At 41.0% G+C, this 20,000-nt stretch overlaps 1 protein-coding gene across 1 annotated transcript in view; it reads left to right on the top strand.

Annotated features, from left to right (window-relative positions):
• Nucleotides 1–20,000, top strand: part of LOC311339281 (copine-8-like) — a 72,429-nt gene that overhangs the window by 17,490 nt on the left and 34,939 nt on the right. Inside the window, exons 2-3 of the mRNA XM_084464660.1 lie at nt 8,148–8,211; nt 19,980–20,000. The exon at nt 19,980–20,000 is cut by the window's right edge and continues 83 nt beyond it. Coding sequence (XP_084320786.1) covers nt 19,992–20,000 — 9 coding nt within the window. The 5' untranslated portion in view covers nt 8,148–8,211; nt 19,980–19,991. The remainder of the gene's footprint in view (nt 1–8,147; nt 8,212–19,979) is intronic.

Here is a 20,000-nt window from a genome sequence, read left to right as displayed (position 1 = left end):
AAAGATTTTGCAACATTGAAAAAATTGATTGGTCGCTGTGTTGGTTGCTTGGCTGGCTGCTTTTGGTCGCTGTGTATTTGCAGTGTATTCAAATAATGTATTTTACATATTATATGTAGCCTATTTGTTTTGTTAAATGTCATGAAGTCTAATAAGATACATTATGTGCAAAGTTCTTAGTTGTAGTGTCATATAGTTTTATATGACATTAGATCAACGTTTTCAGCACTTTTTCAGAGTGTCAGAGTTTCAGAGTTTCAAAACGAATCAGTACCAGAACACTGTCAATAATCACATGACTCGTAAACTTGCCCCCTTGTGGCCAAATCTCTGAAAAGTCAGTTCTGAATAAATACAATTTAATGGTGTAAATTTACACCTAACACATTTTTCAAAATAAATATTGACCCTTTCAAAACTTTTTTCTCAATGTATGAACACATGTTTGTAGAACCCTATTTACAAGGTTTCAAAACCTTGTGCTGGTGAACATTTTTAAACTTTGAAAATCTGTTGGTGAAAATTATGCAGAAGGAAAAATAGAACACAAAATCATGTTTGCAGGTGTTTGAAACTTATTTTCAGGCTATAATCTCTATAATCTCTTTTTATTATTATTATTTTTTTACAAGGTGTGGATTTTTTAAACACAGACTTACAGGCCTTTGAAAAAAAAAATCAGGTTTGAATGACAGTGACAGTATTCTGATCCCACAGTGTCCAGGCTCCATGCTACATCATAAACCAATGACACATTTGATCAGAATATGAAAGATGTTATTGGTCGTAGTGTTTTTTTTGTGGAAGCCCCTACCCATAAACAGTTTCCAGTGAATGGCTAACTGGAAAACCCTTCCCGGAGGCTGAGAGACGCATTTGCTGCAATGCAGTACCTGGCCTGCTGTGACTCTACACTAGAAACCATGTTGAGTTCATATTGTGGGCTGTTGTACATAGCCCCTATTTCTTCAGTAAGGACAAATAATGTTTCTTCTGAACTCTTCTCAGTCTTCCGTGGCACACGACAGGGGTGTCCTCTGTCACCCCTGTTGTTTGCTATTGCAATTAAGCCGTTAGCATTGTATTTACGCCAGACAACACAACTGACAGGGATTTTTAGAGAGGGCCAAGAACATAGGGTCTCCCTATATGCAGACGATCTCTTAATATACCTCTCTGACTCCTCCCATTCCCTACCATCTGCCTTAAATATATTAGAAACATTTGGTAAACTATCAGGATACAAAATGAATCTGTCCAAGAGCGAGCTTTTCCCAGTAAATGAAGCAGCATGTTCATTATCATTCAACAACTTCCCTTTCAAAGTAACTTCAAAATTTATTTACCTTGGAATCTATGTGCCAGACAAATTTTCAAAACTTTCAAAACATGAGAGAACTTTCCTTCTCTCAGGACAAAAGTAGATCAGCTCTTGAAACGTTGGACCCAACTCCCTCTGTCTGTAGCAGGACGAATTAATTAGTAATTTAGTAAACTGGACTGCATTTTTCATCATTCATTTGGAATCATAAACCTGCCAGAGCAGAGAGGAAAAGCCTCCTGACACAACCAAAATTTTCTGGTGGCATGGCTCTTCCAGATTTCCAATTATACTACTGGGCATGTAACATCCGACCCATGTTGCATTGGCTATATGAAGACCCTGGTGCTGATGCACTTTCTTGGCAGTCTATTTAGTCTAAGTCATGTAAAGGATCCTCATTGGCAGCTCTTTTATATCCTCTCTCATCATCATACACAGCTCAAACAACAAATTTGCTGGTTAAAACATCTCTGAAAATATGGACTCAGATAAGGAGACATTTTGGTTGGCAGTCCATTTCATTTAAATCCCCTGTCTATGCTAATCATTATATCAAACCATCTGTTATGGATAAAGCTTTCCTTATATGGTACAATGCGGGTATCAAGCAATTTCAAGACTTATATTACAATGGCACTTTTGTCTCGTTCCAATATCTTTGTGATACCTTTTAGTATTCCTAGAACTCATTTCTTTCAGATTTTTTCAAATCCGTAACTTCTAGGAATATTTCCCCAATATTTCTGAGACAACCTTCTAGTGCCCCCTATGACCATATATTAGATAAGCCTTTATCATTCAATGGTATTATATCAGCCACTTATAGTACACTAATGGCACTTTCACCCTCAAACATTTCTGACTTAAAATCTCAATGGGAAAGTGAACTTGGGGAGCCAATTTGTGAAGAATCTTGGGAGACTGCCTTGGGCAGAGTTCATAGTTCATCAATCTGTGCCAGACATGGGTTGCTACAATTCAAGGTTTTGCATCGCGCCCATTGGACTAAACTCAGACTGTCAAAACGGTTTTCTGATGTAGACCCATTATGTGATCGATGTAAGTGCAATCCAGCATCACACACCCACATGTTCTGGTCTTGCACAAAGCTAGTTCATTATTGGTCATCCATCTTTGACACAATATCAGGCTTCCTGGGACAGCCAATCTCACCATGCCCTTTGGTTGGGTTATTTGGGGTTGTATCTGATAATTTTGGTCTAACTAGGGCGCAATCAAATAGTGTTGCTTTCCTATCGCTCCTGGCCAGGCGGCTGATTTTGATCAAATGGAAGGACTGTAAACCCCCAACATTAACACATTGGGTCAAGGACGTTCTTTACTTCCTTAAACTTGTTAAATAAAAAACAAGTTTAAGGAAGTAAAAAAAAAACTAGTTAAATAACAGTTTTTAATCAGTGGTCACCCTCTCCCTTAAATGTGATTTTCTTATTGGTACCTTTTTTTTCTGTCTTTGTTTGCCTGTCTGTCTGTCTGTCTGTCAGACTGTTTCATTATACTTTGCACTGTTCATTTTTGTATTTTGTATTTTATGTCAGTTACTACATTCAATGTAAAAAAAAAAAAAAAAAAAAAATGTCCCAGATATGTTCAAGATGTAATATCCAAACTGAACTGAAATAAAAAATGTAAAAAAAAAAAAAAAAAGAAACCATGTTGAGGAAAGCTAAAGTGGCTTTCCTAAAACACACACAGTTTGACACCACAGGTCATATCTGAGAGTGAAAAGGAAACCTTTTGATTCACAAGAGACAGGGGGAGCCGGAGGACCAGAACATAGATATGGGTTATTTTCATACAAACTCTGTGTTTGTGCTCAGCGGTAGATTGAAAACCTTGCCTGTGTGTGTGTATGCACAGAGTATGCGTAGGTGTGGAGTGTGTGTGTTTGTGTGTCTCAAAGTTTCTTTCAGCAGCAGTAATGCAACAGGGCCTGTATCCTCACCCACCAAATGTACAGGAGTCTTTTGAAAACACGCCGTTTACCTTCCAGAAAATACAACAAAATGCGTTCACACATGCTTGTAGCTACACACAGACACAAACAGAGAGGTCATACAAGCCCTCTCATTGGCTTCCACGCCACTTAAAAGATACTGTTTATGTCCCTGAACCAACAGTATGTAAGGAAGAGAGAAACGTACTGTTTTGTTTATCTATGCTCTCATTAACTAAATGCTTTAACATACGTAAATTAACGGACAAAAGGATCTTAAAAACTTTGAATAACTATCCCATATCACTGAGGGATCGATCCACTACACACCTACCAAATATCTTGTAAAAAAATGTAAAAAAGTATATTAATACACATCTCAAAGTCATCTTATAAAATCAGTCTTGGGAATACTTCGGATTGTAGCGGTGTGGTCTGGATCTCCCCTCCCCCACTTGTGCCGTTATGAAGTTTGTAGTTCATTAAAATCTGAAATACCGTACATTAATACCTACATTTGTATGTTCCATGGCTGTAAACTTGCATGGTGAGTGATTGGTCACACATCTGGCTATGGAGCTAGGATGTCGGTAGCTGGTGTCGACCTAGACCTCCACTACATGAGATTGCAATAGATCTCATCCCGTTCTGATGTGTAATGACAACCCTTATTCACATTAAGAAGTATATCACAGATTTCTGTTCCATCATTTTTGATGAGTCTAAATTTGAGTAGTATAAGTATCGGCCGTGTGTATATTTGATGTTTATTATTCCTCTTGTGAGAATGCAACTGGTCTGGCACAGCTGAGGTATGATGATGATGTGAATAAACTCACAGTTATAATGCTAAAAATAAGCAATGCTGTAGATGATAAATAGCACTATTGGTGCTCTATCGCAGAATAATTTCCGCTCACATCATCTGAGCATTTTCTTAACATTTACCTAACATTAGCTTAATGGTGTTTGGCCTGACATTAGAAAATAGATTTCTACACTGAAACGGAAAGCATAGTGTAAAATATGAAGCTTTTAGGTCTCATCACCATTCGGCTTCGCAGAAAAATAGTCAACATTAAATAACACAATGGGTTCAAGCACTTCCTCCTAGACTAATTGTCCACAACGTTCCCTCAATTAGAACGGCTAATGCAGCGCATTAGAGAACTGAAATAACATTATGTTTGCTTAGGACACAAAAGCCCTTCACCACACCATGATTTAGATCATTTAGATCTATTTGACAAAGTTATAGTGGTGGACAGATGGTGGAATAGGCATGAATTGGCATGTTGGAGCAGAAAATATAGACACCAAACACTGAAGCAACTACACTTTAAAATGGGATTTGGTCACATCCTAGAGGTATGTGGAGCTCCAACTACGAATGGGGGTCCCATGATCACATACGCCGACAAACATGGACAAAAGACACACATACAGACACACACACACACACACACACACACACACACACACACACACACACACACACACACACACACACCACGCAGATTCTGAATATTAAACTTATTTTACATATATAGACAGATATATGATTAACCCTGTCTTCCACCCTGTCTTCCACTCTTTTGACTCTAAAACTGTCCTTTCCTCTGACTTACTACTGCAAATTCACAATATCAAATCTCACCCATTGCAGACTGCCAGACTCAAAGTGGATTTAGCCTAGCCTTAGACTAACTGCTGGCCACACAAAACAAACTATACAAAACGTATATTTACTGATGAAAAGACAGACATGCATAGTTATGAAAGGAGAGGCACAGTCAAACGGGCACCCATATACCCCCCACAAATGAATAATGGTTGAATAAAACAAGGATTCTAATAATAATAATAATAATAATGATTCTTATAATAAGTGTGCAAAATACAGTTTATTGGTTTGGCCACAGCAGACAACAACCAAAAAGAGAAGGAGATTCTGGGGAGGGAAATATGATATGTATTCAGAATCGGCTGCACGCTTGCTCTCTCCACACAGCACATCTGGTTGGTTTCATCATGGGACACACGGCGACGTGAACACACAAAGCTCACGACCACACAGTGAGGATGAACAGCAGCCAAACAGGAAAGTCAGACACAATGACACACATTTATATGTTAACTAGCTAAGGGCTGACATTGATGGTGGATATAAAGAGGCTTTCAACCTCCAGACGAACACAGACCAAGATCCTGTTTGATTTCCAATCTCTTGAGCCGTATGCTGACGCCTGAGGAGCCTTGATTGGCATTTTGACAATGTCGCTTGGGTCGGCGACCCGTGCTTGTGCAAAGAAATGAGATATCAATGATGAGGATTTACTTTTGTATTGGACGTTGCAGATGAATGTTGGTGCCACCTCTCCAGATAAATGGTTTATGTGCTCTCTGGGATTCATGGCTGGTTTGACCGTCATGAGGTCTGAATACAAATGCTGGGCTACAATAGCCTATGAGACAGTGTAAACACCAATATGAAAGCTATTGGAGTGAAAATTATTGGTTCTTGGTTTGATTCCAAATATCTACTGCCTAGACAGTTGAGGAAGAAGTCTGACCCATATGACTAAGTCGCTTGGGAAAAAGCTAAGCTGCGAGTAACAATAGTAGTAAACAGCAATCCTGCTCTTATAATACTGGAATTGTGCGCCACCAGAAATGGGGGGAATCAACGAGAATACCAAGTATTATATTTCTTTGCTTATGAATGCATCGTCAGGTCGAAAAAAAAGAAAAAAAAATGCAAAATGCAAAATGTTGAGCCTCAAATCTCAATGCTATCTTTGATTCATGGTACTGTACCATAGAGGGCTTTATGTTGTATTTGTCACTTTGTCACATTTGTCACATTTGTGGCAGTGTCGGCCAAGTTGCTGTAAAAAAATAATTAGTTACAGTAATTACAGTTACTAACTACATTAATTAAGTAGCTGAATAATTAAAGTAGTTATTCAGTTACAAATTCTAAAAGTAATTAGTTACTGTGGAATGTAACTATTGTGTTACTTTCAGGTACATTTTTAAATGCTCAAATGTGTCAAATAATTTGGACCCCACCTCCACCCCTCTTTAACAGAACTCAAAGCATGTGCATGTTCATGCACGGAAGCATGGAATGCACGGAAGCATGCAACGTTGAAAGATGTTTGAATGACTTGAATGACCAAGGCATAATGTGCATTTCACGATTACACTCGTTCCTTTAATTTCTTGGATGGAAAAGTAATGGCTATACTTCCATTTAAAGAAGGCTATTTTGGGATTATTTGGGCTCGCCATTCCTGTTTCTCGTTGACTTACTTGCGTCGTTGTGTGTCCGACTATGTGTGCTTACGAGTTTGTGTAAACAACACCCGCCCAACTATACCTCTGATTGGCTTACCGTGATATGTTACTCTACCTCAGCCAATCGTTATCATTTATGTGTTTGTCTCGTGCCCACTAACCAAGGAAGAACAGTAGAGAGAGAGAGAGATCTAGTTGGTCTGTTGAAAAAACGCTTCAATTATAGTAACGCGCCGCATTTTTTGGAAGTGACGGTAACGCCGTTATAACGATGGGAAGAGTAATCCGTTAGATTACTCGTTACTGAAAAAATTAACGCCGTTATTTATAACGCTGTTATCCCATCACTGCTCGGGGGGCAGAAGTCTGAGTAGAAAAAATGGTCTTTACTAGCAGACCCAAACCCCAAACCCATTTGTCGAACCACAAACACATAAAATTGCAGGAAAAAACTTGTGTTTAGTATCGCAATATTAACAGAATCACAATATTTTCAGAATCCCCATACATATAATGATGCTAAAAAATATTTCATTGTGAGGACCCAGCAGATTTACGTCCTTATCACTGAAGTAACTAGGTCATGATAGAAAGTATATGTTTGATTCACATCAAGATGTTGTGACCAGATGCTCTTCAGCCGTTGTCCTTTACAACCAAGAAGGCTTTTTTTCCAAGCTGGGTGATGGACTTACATGAGAAAAAGATGTGTAGTGTGAGAAAGTCACAATATTACAGACATTTCAGTTCACTCATAGCAATTAAAATACTGCCCTTTTCACATTTAGTGAAACATGTTTTCAAGTATTTCGAGGGCGCTATGATAGCGTCATGCCCTGTACATTTCTCATGGGGTAGACAATGTAAAGCTAGGATGGTTATTGTCACTGTAATTGGAAGGTGAATAACGCATCAATCACATAAAGTATCAGTCTATTCCAACTGTTGGTTTGGTTTTCTAATATAAAAGATGCGAGCAGTCAATATAAGTCAAGTCAAATTTTATTTATATAGTACATTTACATACGGCTGAGACGCAACCAAAGTGCTTCACAGAAAGTGCTTAAGTGCAAATACACATAGAAAATGACCTAAGGCAAAAAAGAAAGAAAAGAAAAGAAAATGAAGGGATATAACATAATATAATATAATATAACAATTGATTGCTCTCATCCTGAGTCCTGACTCTCTGAGCCAGCTTCTTGTAAATATATGTGACCTTTCCAGTTCAACCTCAGCTCCCAATAGTTTCATAATCAGACCTTCATGGAAATTGCTTTCATAAAAAAAAGAAACCATTTTATTTGTATTTAGCAGTGCTGTGTCCACAGCAATACAGAGGCCTCACAAAGAACAGGCCTCACTGTTTACAGCTTCCTGTACGTACAGAAGAATGTGAATGATCAACATTTCTTTGAGACTTCTTGTTGGGGCCTCTCAGATTCAAGCCAATCAGTGTTTCTTGATCGAGGGGATGAAGGGAAGGGGAGAAAGGGACAAGGTCACTGGGAGGTGGGCTCTCCCGCCCCTGATCAAGCCTTCTGTTGTCCTCTTGTATTCCGCCAGCGGGATCCCGGGGAAGAAGTGTGGCAGCATCGTCCTGTCTGCCGAGGAGCTGAGCAACTGTCGAGTGAGTACAAACAACATTGTATCGCAGATACATTCAGACTATTTGATATCATGAAGCTGCTGGAATAAAATCATTTTATTTAAAAAATTTGTATTATAATAATTTCCTTTTCTTGATGTTTTTATGTTGTATTGCTACATTATTACAACTGTCAAATGGAAAACATTGGGTGCATGGACGTCAAATGATATTGAAAGCTAATAATATATACAGTATATACCCAGCAAGGATAGCTCTCTACTTTTACTCTGATTGTGCTAGTCATGCCCACTAAAGCAGACGAGGTTGCTGTTGATTATAAACCAGAGCGATGTTTTCAATATTTTGTTATGCTATGGTCATAATCACATTGGTGCACATCCTCAGAGCAATTACCAAAGTGATAACAAATATTGTTAAAATGCTAAAAATATAAAGCACATATTCACTCATTCGTCTCATCTCATTCACTCTCATCTTTTGCTGTCACGATCTGTCAAGAATATTAAAATACTAACATGATGTGACATCATGTCACACATGTTGACATAACATTTTGGATGATGGTGGTGATTCTAGTTGAGTTTAACATGTCAGGCAATGTTAGGGCATGGCAGCTCAGTGAACGTGTTCCTCTGTATGTTTATCGCATAACCCTGCAGGCTGCAATAAGAATTGCAATCCACTCTAAAAGACGCGTTAAGTAGTCTGCCCCATGGTCCTATTCTAGAACTGTTGTTGTTTTAACTTGAATTATTCCGCCAGAGTTTCTGTTAAAAAAAACATTTGAGAGGTTAAAATTGGAAGAGAAGTTAGCCATCAAACAACTCGGCCCAGAAAGACCGGACATAAACATTATCCAACAAACGAAGGATAGGGGGAAAACTTACATCAAAACTTTCTCCCAAGCATGGTATGAAAAGAAAAATGGCTATGTGGTTGCTCAAAGAGAAACAGTGTGTTTTGTACTTTCTACTTTTTCGACCAAGTGTGTGCACAGGACAAGGGGATATATGGACCACGGGTGTGAGTGATGTGAAGCATATATATATATAATAATATATAATACAATATTATATATGTATATAATATATACAAATTAAAAAAACATAAATTGTGGGTGTGGTCATACGCCAGTAGTTTCTGCCCCAATGAAATTTAAGGTCACCACACACTACTGCTCAATTCTACAGAATCTACTTTACTTTACTGCAGATATAATAATATCATGCATTCTCCCCCTCCCCCCCCCCGCACGCACACACACACACACACACACACACACACACACACACACACACACACACACACACACACACACACACACACACACACACACACACACACACACACACACACACACACACACACACACACACCACACACACTAGGGACAGTTTTAAATACACACAAGCATCTTTGCAAGTGGTGGACTGGACCGTGTCTAATGAAATGTGCCGAGGACATGATAGGCTGTACGCCAATCCACTGTCCCCTGAACTCACACTCACACACACTCTCCTCCCACACGGATTCATAATGCAGGCCTGGACGCCTCACTGGGCACCACACCCCCACGATTAGGGGGGGAGGGATATGGAGAAGCATAGGGGAAGGGGGAGGGGGGGGTGTGATATCGGAGCGCCAACAAGGACGGCAACCGAGAGCGAGACACACACACAGACAGAAATAGAGTGACACTCAGTCACACAGTCTGTGTGTGAGAGAGAGATATTGATATGAGAGAGAGAGAGAGAGAGAGAGAGAGAGAGATTTTTTAAAGTCATACTTTATTTCAGTTTACACAACCAGAGCAGGTCAATCAATCAGTCTTTTCCATCAACAAGTAGAGATAAAAAATAGATTAAAAAAAGTAAACATTTATAAAAGATGGCTAAAGTGCAATTCATTTTCAATCACAGTGCAAACTGCGTGTTAGACATCCTCAAAGGTTTCCAGATTTTGCATTAACTCATAAAACTGGAAGTCAACCAAAACTCTGGCTTTAACCAGAGCAGGAAACAGAACCACAACATTAGTTCCTGGTTGGTTCTCAACCATAAACCTGTTAGTGATGTAAATATCCATTTTGGCTTGACCCAGGATGAAGTTCAGAAGTTTGCATACATTCTGTATTTTTTTTTTTTACATATTTAAGGACAAACATCTCTGTGGTGAGCTCTTCACCGAAAGCACACAATAAACCTTGCAGCATTCAAAAGAAAGGTTTTAACCTTAAACAAAGTGAAAAAGCATGAAAAACAGTTCCCCTTTGATAGCAGAAAGGGCATTCCTGACTAACATTTGCCCTTAACACCCATTCAGGCCTCACACTATTCAGTTTGAGAGCAGCGCTCCAAGGTGTTTTAGCCCTGCTCCCTACACCTTCTTATTCAAATATTTGACACAGGCAAACTGTTTCCCAGTGACCATATTCAGCAACATAGTGGTTGGGTTCTAGATGTTAGAAGTGGACCTGTACACCCATGCAATTTTGGTGAGAGTACCAGCCAAGAAAAAAGGTTGACACACCCCTGCACAGTAGTAAGTAGTTCAATCTCATGTGTGGTGCAGGCAGCATGCCATTTTTCCAGGAGCTGCGACACCACCCGAAGCGGCCTCAGCATCATGGAATCAGCAAGCTCCCTCCTATTCCCAAAACGTGGCTCCTTCAGGTCAACTACATCTTTCAACGTGACGATCTTGGCACCACACAGAATCTTCTGTAGCGAAGGGAAATTGGCTGAGGAGATATCCAGACGTGCACTTCCAACCAGAGGTTCTTGCAGGAGCCAATGTAAGGTGGTTATTAACCAAGGAGGAAAATTGTTAATGATGAGCACATTCCCCCTGTATGACATTTTTGACAATAGCCACTTCCATCTTTCAAGCCTTCCTTTAACACTTTCAAGTGCTCCCTCCAAATTCCTCTCTATGATTTCATCACTCCCAGAAAGTCACACAAATACTTGAAACCATCTTTCTTCCAGTTTAAATGATCTGGGAGACTTGGCATTCTCTCCACCCATTGACCCAGCAATATAGCCTCAATTTTTGACCAGTTAACTTGAAAGTTACCCAAACTGCTGAAGGATATCCACCACCATCCTCCACCCCACTAAGAAGAACTATATTGTCAGCATTGGTCTGATAAACTAAGAGGTACGATACACCCATGCACAGACCGGCCCCTTAAAGTTACTGTTGTCTGTTGTCTGTGCAAAAGAGGCTCAATTGCTAAAGAGTATAGCATACCAGACAGAGGGCAGTCTTGTCTCACACCTCTGCCAACTTTAAAGGGAGCACTTAAACCACCATTGACTTCGAGAATACTCTCCACATCACTATACAAAATCCTGACCTTCTGAACGAAGCCTTTACTTAATCCAAAGGCATATAAAGTGTCCCACAGATAGCTATGCTCCACTCTATCAAATGCTTTCTCTTGGTCGAATGAGACCAAATCTACATCAAGCCCCAAATGTCTATGACATCACAGACTAACGAAACATTATTAATTATTATTATTTTTTTTTTTAGGATACAGGGAATACAATATGTTTGGTCCAGATGGATGACCTGGTCCATCACCCTAGATAGTCTGTTGGCCAGTGCTTTGGATAACAATTTATAGTCACTGCACAGGAGCAATACGGGTCTCCAGCACTTTATATCAGGTAGATCACCCAGGTAGAAGCATGAGGACTGCCCTACGACAGCTCACAGGCAGGAGTCCTCCAGCACTCTGTCATTGAGCACTGCAAGCAAATCCTCCCCCACCTCAGACCAGAAAGACTTATAAAAGTCTATAGGGATCCCATCCAAGCCAGGGGCATTGCCACACTCCATGAAGGGCCCTCTCCAGTTCCTCCAACGTCAGAGGGGAATCAAGTTCGGCCAAGGACTCCTCTGAAACCTGAGGCAATCCCTCCATGAACACAATGTCAGCCTGTTCACCACTTAGTTCACTCCTGTATAGATCTTTATAAAACCGTGCGAATTTCATGCGCACCGGTCAAAAGAGTTTCAGACTCAGATTGCAAGGAATTAATACATTTCCTCTGGCCATTTTTCTTCTCCAAGCTAAAGAAAAATTTGAAGGTACATCCATGTGATCCACACACTAGAGTTTAGATTCTCTCGTCCCGACCCGATCCCTATCCTCGGGCCCTGCCCTTGATCAAGCTTTTTTTTTTAAATCATTACTTTATTAACCTAATTGGGTGGGGAAAAGCTATGCCATCAGTGGCGTAAATATCGACAACAAACAGACAGCAAACAGCTGTTTTTGTGAATTAAATAGCTCGGGGGCGGGTCGGTAAGGTAGGCTAGCTGAGTGGCTGGTATGGGAGGAGGAATGATCATTTGTCCAAATTCCAATCATTCCAATCATTTGTTTACCCATGTGCGATTGCTACCCCTACTCTCATTGGCTGAATCGTTGAGAACGTTTTAGACTCAATCAATATAAGGTCGCGGGGGAGACAAAGCTCTGTTGGTTTGTATATTTTATTTTCGTAATGGTAGGAAAAAACAATACTTTATTAAAGCATGCAATTGTGATGTAGAACAAAATAAAAAGAAAACAAAGTGCTTGCATGATATTGAAGCCTACAGCGATCGTTAGTTAACTTGTGTGGTGTCTTGTCATTTGTTTACCCGTGTGCCATGGCAACGCAATTGCTACCTGCTGTAGTAGTACTCTCATTGACTGAATCTTTGGGGGGGCACAAAAAAAATATTTGCACCGGGGCCATCATCATGATGTTACGCCACTGTATGCCATAATCAGAAATATTATAAATATATTTTTAGCAAAGTAGGCCTAAGTAACAAATGTGTACAAAGTTGCACAAGTTGGCTACAGTTAAAAAAAACACATGTCACACTCGCAGCGCACAATGTCTCCTCCCCTCGCACGTAGTCAGCCTTCAATGTTCTCTTTTGTTACTTCTCCCCTGTATACCCCTGAGGGCGAGACAAGCCCCCGCAGAGAGATGCGTTTTGCGAGTTTTGCTGCAAGGACATAATGCCATTTTACGTTGTAAGTGGCCAGGGCATCCAGCTCAAGAATTGATCAATGTTGGTGCTACATATGGTTGTGTATCAGCCCAGGGCATCCTGCCTCACCATAGCACTGTTTCCAAGGCTTGCCTAGAAAAGACCGATGAGAGGAGGGAAGTTCTGACACAGACGCTCAAAGATGCTCTGAAGAATGGAGACGTAGGGATGAGCACGGATATGTGGACTGAAGACAAAAAGCTCAGTTACATCGCAATAACGTGCCATTATATCACCAACGACTATACATTAGTTGGTAAAACACTCCCCACTGCAATGTTTCCCATGGAGGATGCTAAAACAGGGAAAGAAATCTGACACGAGTTAGTGCACCTGCTGGTCAACAAATTCGGCCTCGACCCTATCTCCCTCAGCTGAATAGTGTGGGTAACAGATCAAGGCAGCAACATTATCAAAGCCTTTGAGTCGTACAGTATGCTTTCTTGTCTAGATCATCCAATTAATACTGTCCTTCGCCGCGGTCTGCACGCCGACGCACCGGCAGCCAACACGCTCCACACATCACTTGTGTACCTGCATACACTGAGTAGCCTTCTGCGTGAAAGCATATGTGGCTCAACATGATTTCTATCAATGTCTCGCTCTATGCAGTAAAATCCTCACCAATAAAAAAGATACTCATCACTGTTGCATCCACCTATAACAGTGAATTAAGTTTCTAAAAACACTTCTCTTTCTGCCGCTCTTGTTGGGGAAAACACACAAACAAAAAACAAAACATGATCTTCAAAACAAACTAACTTTTAATAAAACTTCCACAACTTCATGAGAAATTGGAGTAAAGCTCTTTGCAAAAATACATGCGACTCCCCCACTGACATTGGAGTTGTGACTCAAAATAGAAAGCCCCTCCCACTCTAGCACCCAATCAGCTGCATTTCTTACATCACTGTGTTTTTTGCAAGAGAATGACGTCTAGATGCTTAAATCGTGTTAAATGGTAAATCTCTGCTCTCTTCAAGGGATCCCTCGCCCCATTAACGTTTACGATTTTAGGATAGGATTTAGGATTTACGTTTAGGAAACAATACAACTTTGTCAGTTTGGGCTGAAATAATTTTTGCATCCCTGCAAGGGATTTAAGGAAAATATGACATATACATACATATAAGACATATATCAATAGACAAACATGTAGACATACATGTGAGACATAAAGCATCGATAGACAAACATGAAACCCGAAACATAGCAACAAATGGCTAAAGAAGCACACAATCACAGAAGACAAAGCATACATATATTACAAAGAGGCTACATAGAAATATCCACAATTTGATCACTTGGAGACATTTTATAAAGTAAATATTGCAATAGATCTTAATGTTGTTGGTTTAACAAAAACGCATGTTAGAAGGCAGGAGCTGATATTTTCTGTGGAAGACATGTGAGACGTCAGTGGAAATGTATCTGGCCAGCCTGAGCAAGCTCTTGTTGTGGGCTTCCTGGAAGAGGTGTGCTACAGGTAGTCCAATGATCTTTGAAAAAATAATTATTTGATGATATAGTTTTGCCTTATTTGACAGGAAGGAGGAAAGGCTACTCTGCCAAGCTGTACTACAATAAAGCATTACACTCTGAATCATTGACGTAAAGAACGAAGAAATGATTTGGCTACTTGCTCCAAAGGATCTTAATCCCTTCTGTGAACTTGGGTACAGAATATAATCTATATATCTATATCTATATCTATATATAGATATATGTATATATATATATATATATACACACAACTGAGGACATATTTATACATATATATTTTGCTTAACAGAAGTGATAGTGTGACTTGATGACCGTGCCCCGGGAGTTTTATAACTTTTGGCTAGGTTTTTTGGAATTCTTGGAAACCCTCTCGAGAATCTGGATCGAATTCCCCTCGACGAAGGGGTGGCGAGCTAGTGAACATACGTACCTCCTTCTCCAAAGGAGTGGACCGAGATCACCTGTGCCGAGGAGTAGAGCATTCTTCCTGTACCTCCATCACTTGAGTCTATCAGGTGAAAGCACTCTGAAGCGCCACACGACCCCTTGACTTTTGACTTCTTTTTCTTCTGACTCTGACTTTCCCCTTTTTATTAACACATGCTGAACTGGCCTAAACCAAGGAAACTTAAGGAAAACTAAACTTAAAGGACAATTCCGGTATTTTGAACATTGAGCCCCCTTTCTGGTTTGTCTAGGATGAAATAGAGTGGTGGCAATTTTGACTATTGGTCCTGTCTCGGGTATTTGTCTCATTTCCAATCGCCCCTGCCTGCTTCAGAATGGCTGGCTACGGGCATTCACAAACCTGTCCTTAAAACAACCCTAAACATTCGTTTTCAGAAGTGTACAACTCACCGAGTGGTTAGTGGTGTTTGTTGATGTTCCGAATCAAGGATCGTGTTTAGTGTATAGTATAGTGTGTTATTTGTTTGGTTGGTTTACGTTTGGTTGTAGTCTTTTTGCTCGGTTCTCCGTATCAACAGTAGGGCTAGACCGATCGATAAGACTACAACCAGCCTCCCTTTCTGTTTCCGGTCAACGAGCAATGAGTCTTCTAGCAGAAATCAATGGATTTACAAAATGGCAAATAAAACACGACAGAGACTGTATTTCGCTACGATACTTGAACAATGGTCAAAATTTCGGTGTCAACCACTCTGTTTCATCCTAGACAAACCAGAAAGGGGCTCATTCACCGGAATCGTCCTTTAAAGGAACATCTCAGAGAAATGTATTGTCTTATTTTTGGGTTAGCCATTTAATGGTGTTTAAAGAGTTGTTTCTGACCTAATGATATGGTTCAAACTGTGAAATTGCTGAAATTTCTTGATTGCTCTGAACTCATTTTCCTACAAAGTTGAATACAGTCAATTTAACAGCAGCCTGTGGCGCCAGTTAATCATTGTGTTGTCACTTTATTCTATCCCTCCTTACAAAGCTAGACCTGGTCCATATCTGAGTACTCCACTGCATGGTGGATGATAATCTGACAGACAGACACACACACATACTTTCCTAAAGAACCTCTGCACATACTCACCTGTTTGGTGAGTGCAAAAAGCATCTCTCTCTCTCTCTCTCTCTCTCTCTCTCTCTCTCTCTCTCTCTCTCTCTCTCTCTCTCTCTCTCTCTCTCTCTCTCTCTCTCTCTCTCTCTCTCTCTCTCTCTCTCTCTCTCTCTCTCTCTCTCTCTCTAACACCCAACACTGGTCTCTGAAGGAAATGAAAGTGTCTGCCTCTGTTAAGGCATCGGTAGCTGGATTCTCTCCATATTAGCACTTGGCTGCTGATCACAGGCCGTAATGAGGTTGGCTGTTCATACCCATCCTTTAATGAGGCAAGAGCCATGCATATTTAATGTCCCCAACACATTCCATATATAAACGCCTCTACCACCACGCCGGCTGGCAGCGCCAAGCGTTGGCTGGGGCTCTGTGTGTGTGTCTCATTTATCCTTCTTCTCCTTCTGCGTGCAGGTTTCCGCATTAACTCATTTGATACAGCTGGTGATTTTTTTTCGTCACGTATGTCGTAAATCTCCTAATGATTGTTGATGATTGTCTGTGGGTGTGCTTCTGTATTTTGAGACCAAAAAAACCCAAGCTGGGATGAGACGGCGTTGACGGCGCTGTCAGTGAACTGTTTATTGTGGTCATTGAACTGTTTAAGGCTCTAGTCGATGGATTAGAGGATATGGCTGAGATCAAGAATTGATTGAATATTCTTCTGGTCAACATTTAGTTATTGAGAAACGGTGCACGGTTCCATACTCATTCCATTAATGACCAGGTTAACTTGAACTGTCCATCCATTGTATATTCCTTAAACATCTACACATACAATGCTCTGGAAACATCCATTCACCGCTTCACTGTGTTACAAATCGATAAACAAATTCTGTGAAATGTGGGCCCACTTCGTTATTCACTTCTTTACTGCAACTAGAATTCTCTGCAAGAACTAGATTATGGCAACAATTGCAAGCATTGTGTATATGCTGATTATGTTAAAAATACAATAAACAAAGTAAAACAAAAATAAAAATATATATATACATATATGTATATACAGAATTTCATAAAAATATGCATGGGTGCTTTCATATAGTATAGTCTATAGGGGCTATGTTAGTATAAATATGCATTGGTTAGGGATGGCATGGGTGTGTGTAAATACTAAGCATGAAAGCGAACCCAAAGAAATCAAGGGTGTGTGTGTGTGTGTGTGTGTGTGTGTGTGTGTGTGTGTGTGTGTGTGCTAATGTGTGTGTCTGCATCTGCGTGTGTGTGTGTGCCGGTGTGTGTGTGTGTGTGTGTGTGTGTCTAAGAACCTTTGTGTGTATGTGCGTGTGTGCGTGTGTCTTTGTGTGTGTGTGTGTGTGTGTGTGTGTGTGTGTGTGTGTGGTTGTTATAGTGTGTGTGTGTGTGTGTGTGTGTGTGTCTGTATCGCTGTGTGGCTGTGTGTGTGTGTGTGTGGTTGTTATAGTGTGTGTGTGTGTGTGTCTGTATCGCTGTGTGGCTGTGTGTGTGTGTGTGTGTGTGTGTGTATGGTTGTTATAGTGTGTGGCTGTGTGTGTGTGTGTCTTTGTGTGTGTGTGTGTGTGTGTATGGTTGTTATAGTGTGGCTGTGTGTGTGTGTGTGTGTGTGTGTATGGTTGTTATAGTGTGTGTGTGTGTGTGTGTGTGTGTGTCTGTATCGCTGTGTGGCTGTGTGTGTGTGTGTGTGTGTGTGTGTGTGTATGGTTGTTATAGTGTGTGTGTGTGTGTCTGTATCGCTGTGTGGCTGTGTGTGTGTGTGTGTGTGTGTGTGTGTGTGTGTGTATGGTTGTTATAGTGTGTGTGTGTGTGTGTGTCTGTATCGCTGTGTGGCTGTGTGTGTGTGTGTGTGTGTGTGTGTATGGTTGTTATAGTGTGTGTGTGTGTGTGTCTGTATCGCTGTGTGGCTGTGTGGCTGTGTGTGTGTGTGTGGGCATGTCTTCAGGCTAAGCGCAGCACTAATGCTGAAGTCCTCCGCTGGAGAGGAGTAGAGGCGCTCTGAGCCGTCGGGGGTCCGACCCAGGGTGTGTGAAGAGGCAGAGCACTGCCTGGTGTCTTGGCAGTGTGTGATATCACCCCTGTGAAGCCGATGGGGTTAACACACACAAGTGCACACTCCATCCTGGTTGGCAGATGCACAGCCCGGCCCACCAATAAAAACATTTATATATATATACACACACTTTGAGACACACATGCAACACCAGGCCAGATTCACACAATATCCCGCCTTCATATGAAAACTTCATATGAAAACTATGAAAACGTGATCGAGCCGCCTCGATCACGAGGCGGCTCGCTGCAGCGTCAAGATGCTGTCACACAGCATCAGAAGGGCTGTCCGCCACCTTCCAACACTCTCTGGGAGCCCATCTCTCCACGTCATGAACCCCCTGTGATAAATGATTTGGCGAAATGGCACAAGGAAGAGATAAGGCAATGCAATGCTACACTCTATTACCGAGAGAGAGGGGTGCTGGTGATAGCAAACAGACAGGAACCAATATATGGTGAGTGGGTGGGTTATATTTAGGAGTCACCCCAAGGAGTTGGTACACTGATAAACATTTGGCACAGAAGCAGCACAATCAGAGCTTTGTTAAATAAGCCTCAGAAAAGGCATGAGCCAAAAAGAAAGATGCATATTTAAGTGTGAATTAATCAACGAGTATTTGGGTGTTGCTTCTGCAGTGTTTTTCAATCACTGATATGTGATTTGCAGCATTACTGTGAGGTTTTAATTGGTCACACGCTTGGGTTCTTTAGCACATCGATGCCTGTGTTTATACAGTCAATAGCGGTGCAGTGAGGAACTGATCCATGGAACAGAAGCCTTTTGGCCAAGTGAAGGGGCTTTCTCTCTGCCCCCACCACCATTTTGAAGGCTAGGTGGAGATACATTGGACGTGTGAGTGAATTAACTCAGAATCAATGGTTGTGACTTAATGATAAATGGAAGGAAATTGTTATGTTTTTTTTTTCCTTTTACATTTTGCAACACCAAGATAATATTTGCACAGCAAATTCATGAAAACAGCATCTGGCGATGCATAGTTATAATAATAATAATATAATCACAGACATAGAGAGCAAAAACAAATTCACACTCCTTTAACACTGCTCGCACACAGAGACATAGAGAAACTTTCCTGTAAAAGAGAGGGAATAGGAACACTTTCTTGGAGCTTGGCAGTAACTAGACAGAATTGCCAGTTTCCGCTTAGAAGGGCCGCTTGCAATGGTTGTAGCCAGTTTATTAATAAGTCAGCTAGTTTATATTTGTGCAGGGATGCAGGTGTGTAAGTGTGTGTAAGTGTATTTCCTTGTGTGTGCATGCAATTTCGAGGGTGATGAAGTTGCCTAGATAGAAATGGTACCTGGTACACTAATGTGCGCACAGCCGCCAATAACAGCCTTGAGAGATAGCAAGTGGCGTCTCATTAGTGTAAATTGTTACCCTCCCGTTGATATGCAATATGGATGCCGTTGTTTGATCTGCCGGCAGCCGCCTCCATCTGTCTCTCCGCTGTGACACCGGCAGATAAACCCAGAGCAATGGAGGACAGACAAGCCGATGGCACAAGATGGTGGCCCACAGCACCCAAACCTTTCATCTCATTAATTCACTCACTATTTGCCCCACCTCTCTCCTGCCTCTTACCTCCCCCCTACCCCGCTACCCTTACAGGACAGCGCCACCATGCAGTTC

Source organism: Micromesistius poutassou (genome assembly GCF_964030765.1).
Source record: "Micromesistius poutassou genome assembly, chromosome: 2".
Classification (NCBI taxonomy): domain Eukaryota; kingdom Metazoa; phylum Chordata; class Actinopteri; order Gadiformes; family Gadidae; genus Micromesistius; species Micromesistius poutassou.
Note: the sequence above shows the minus strand (reverse complement) of the source record. Positions and strands in the feature narration are given on the sequence as shown.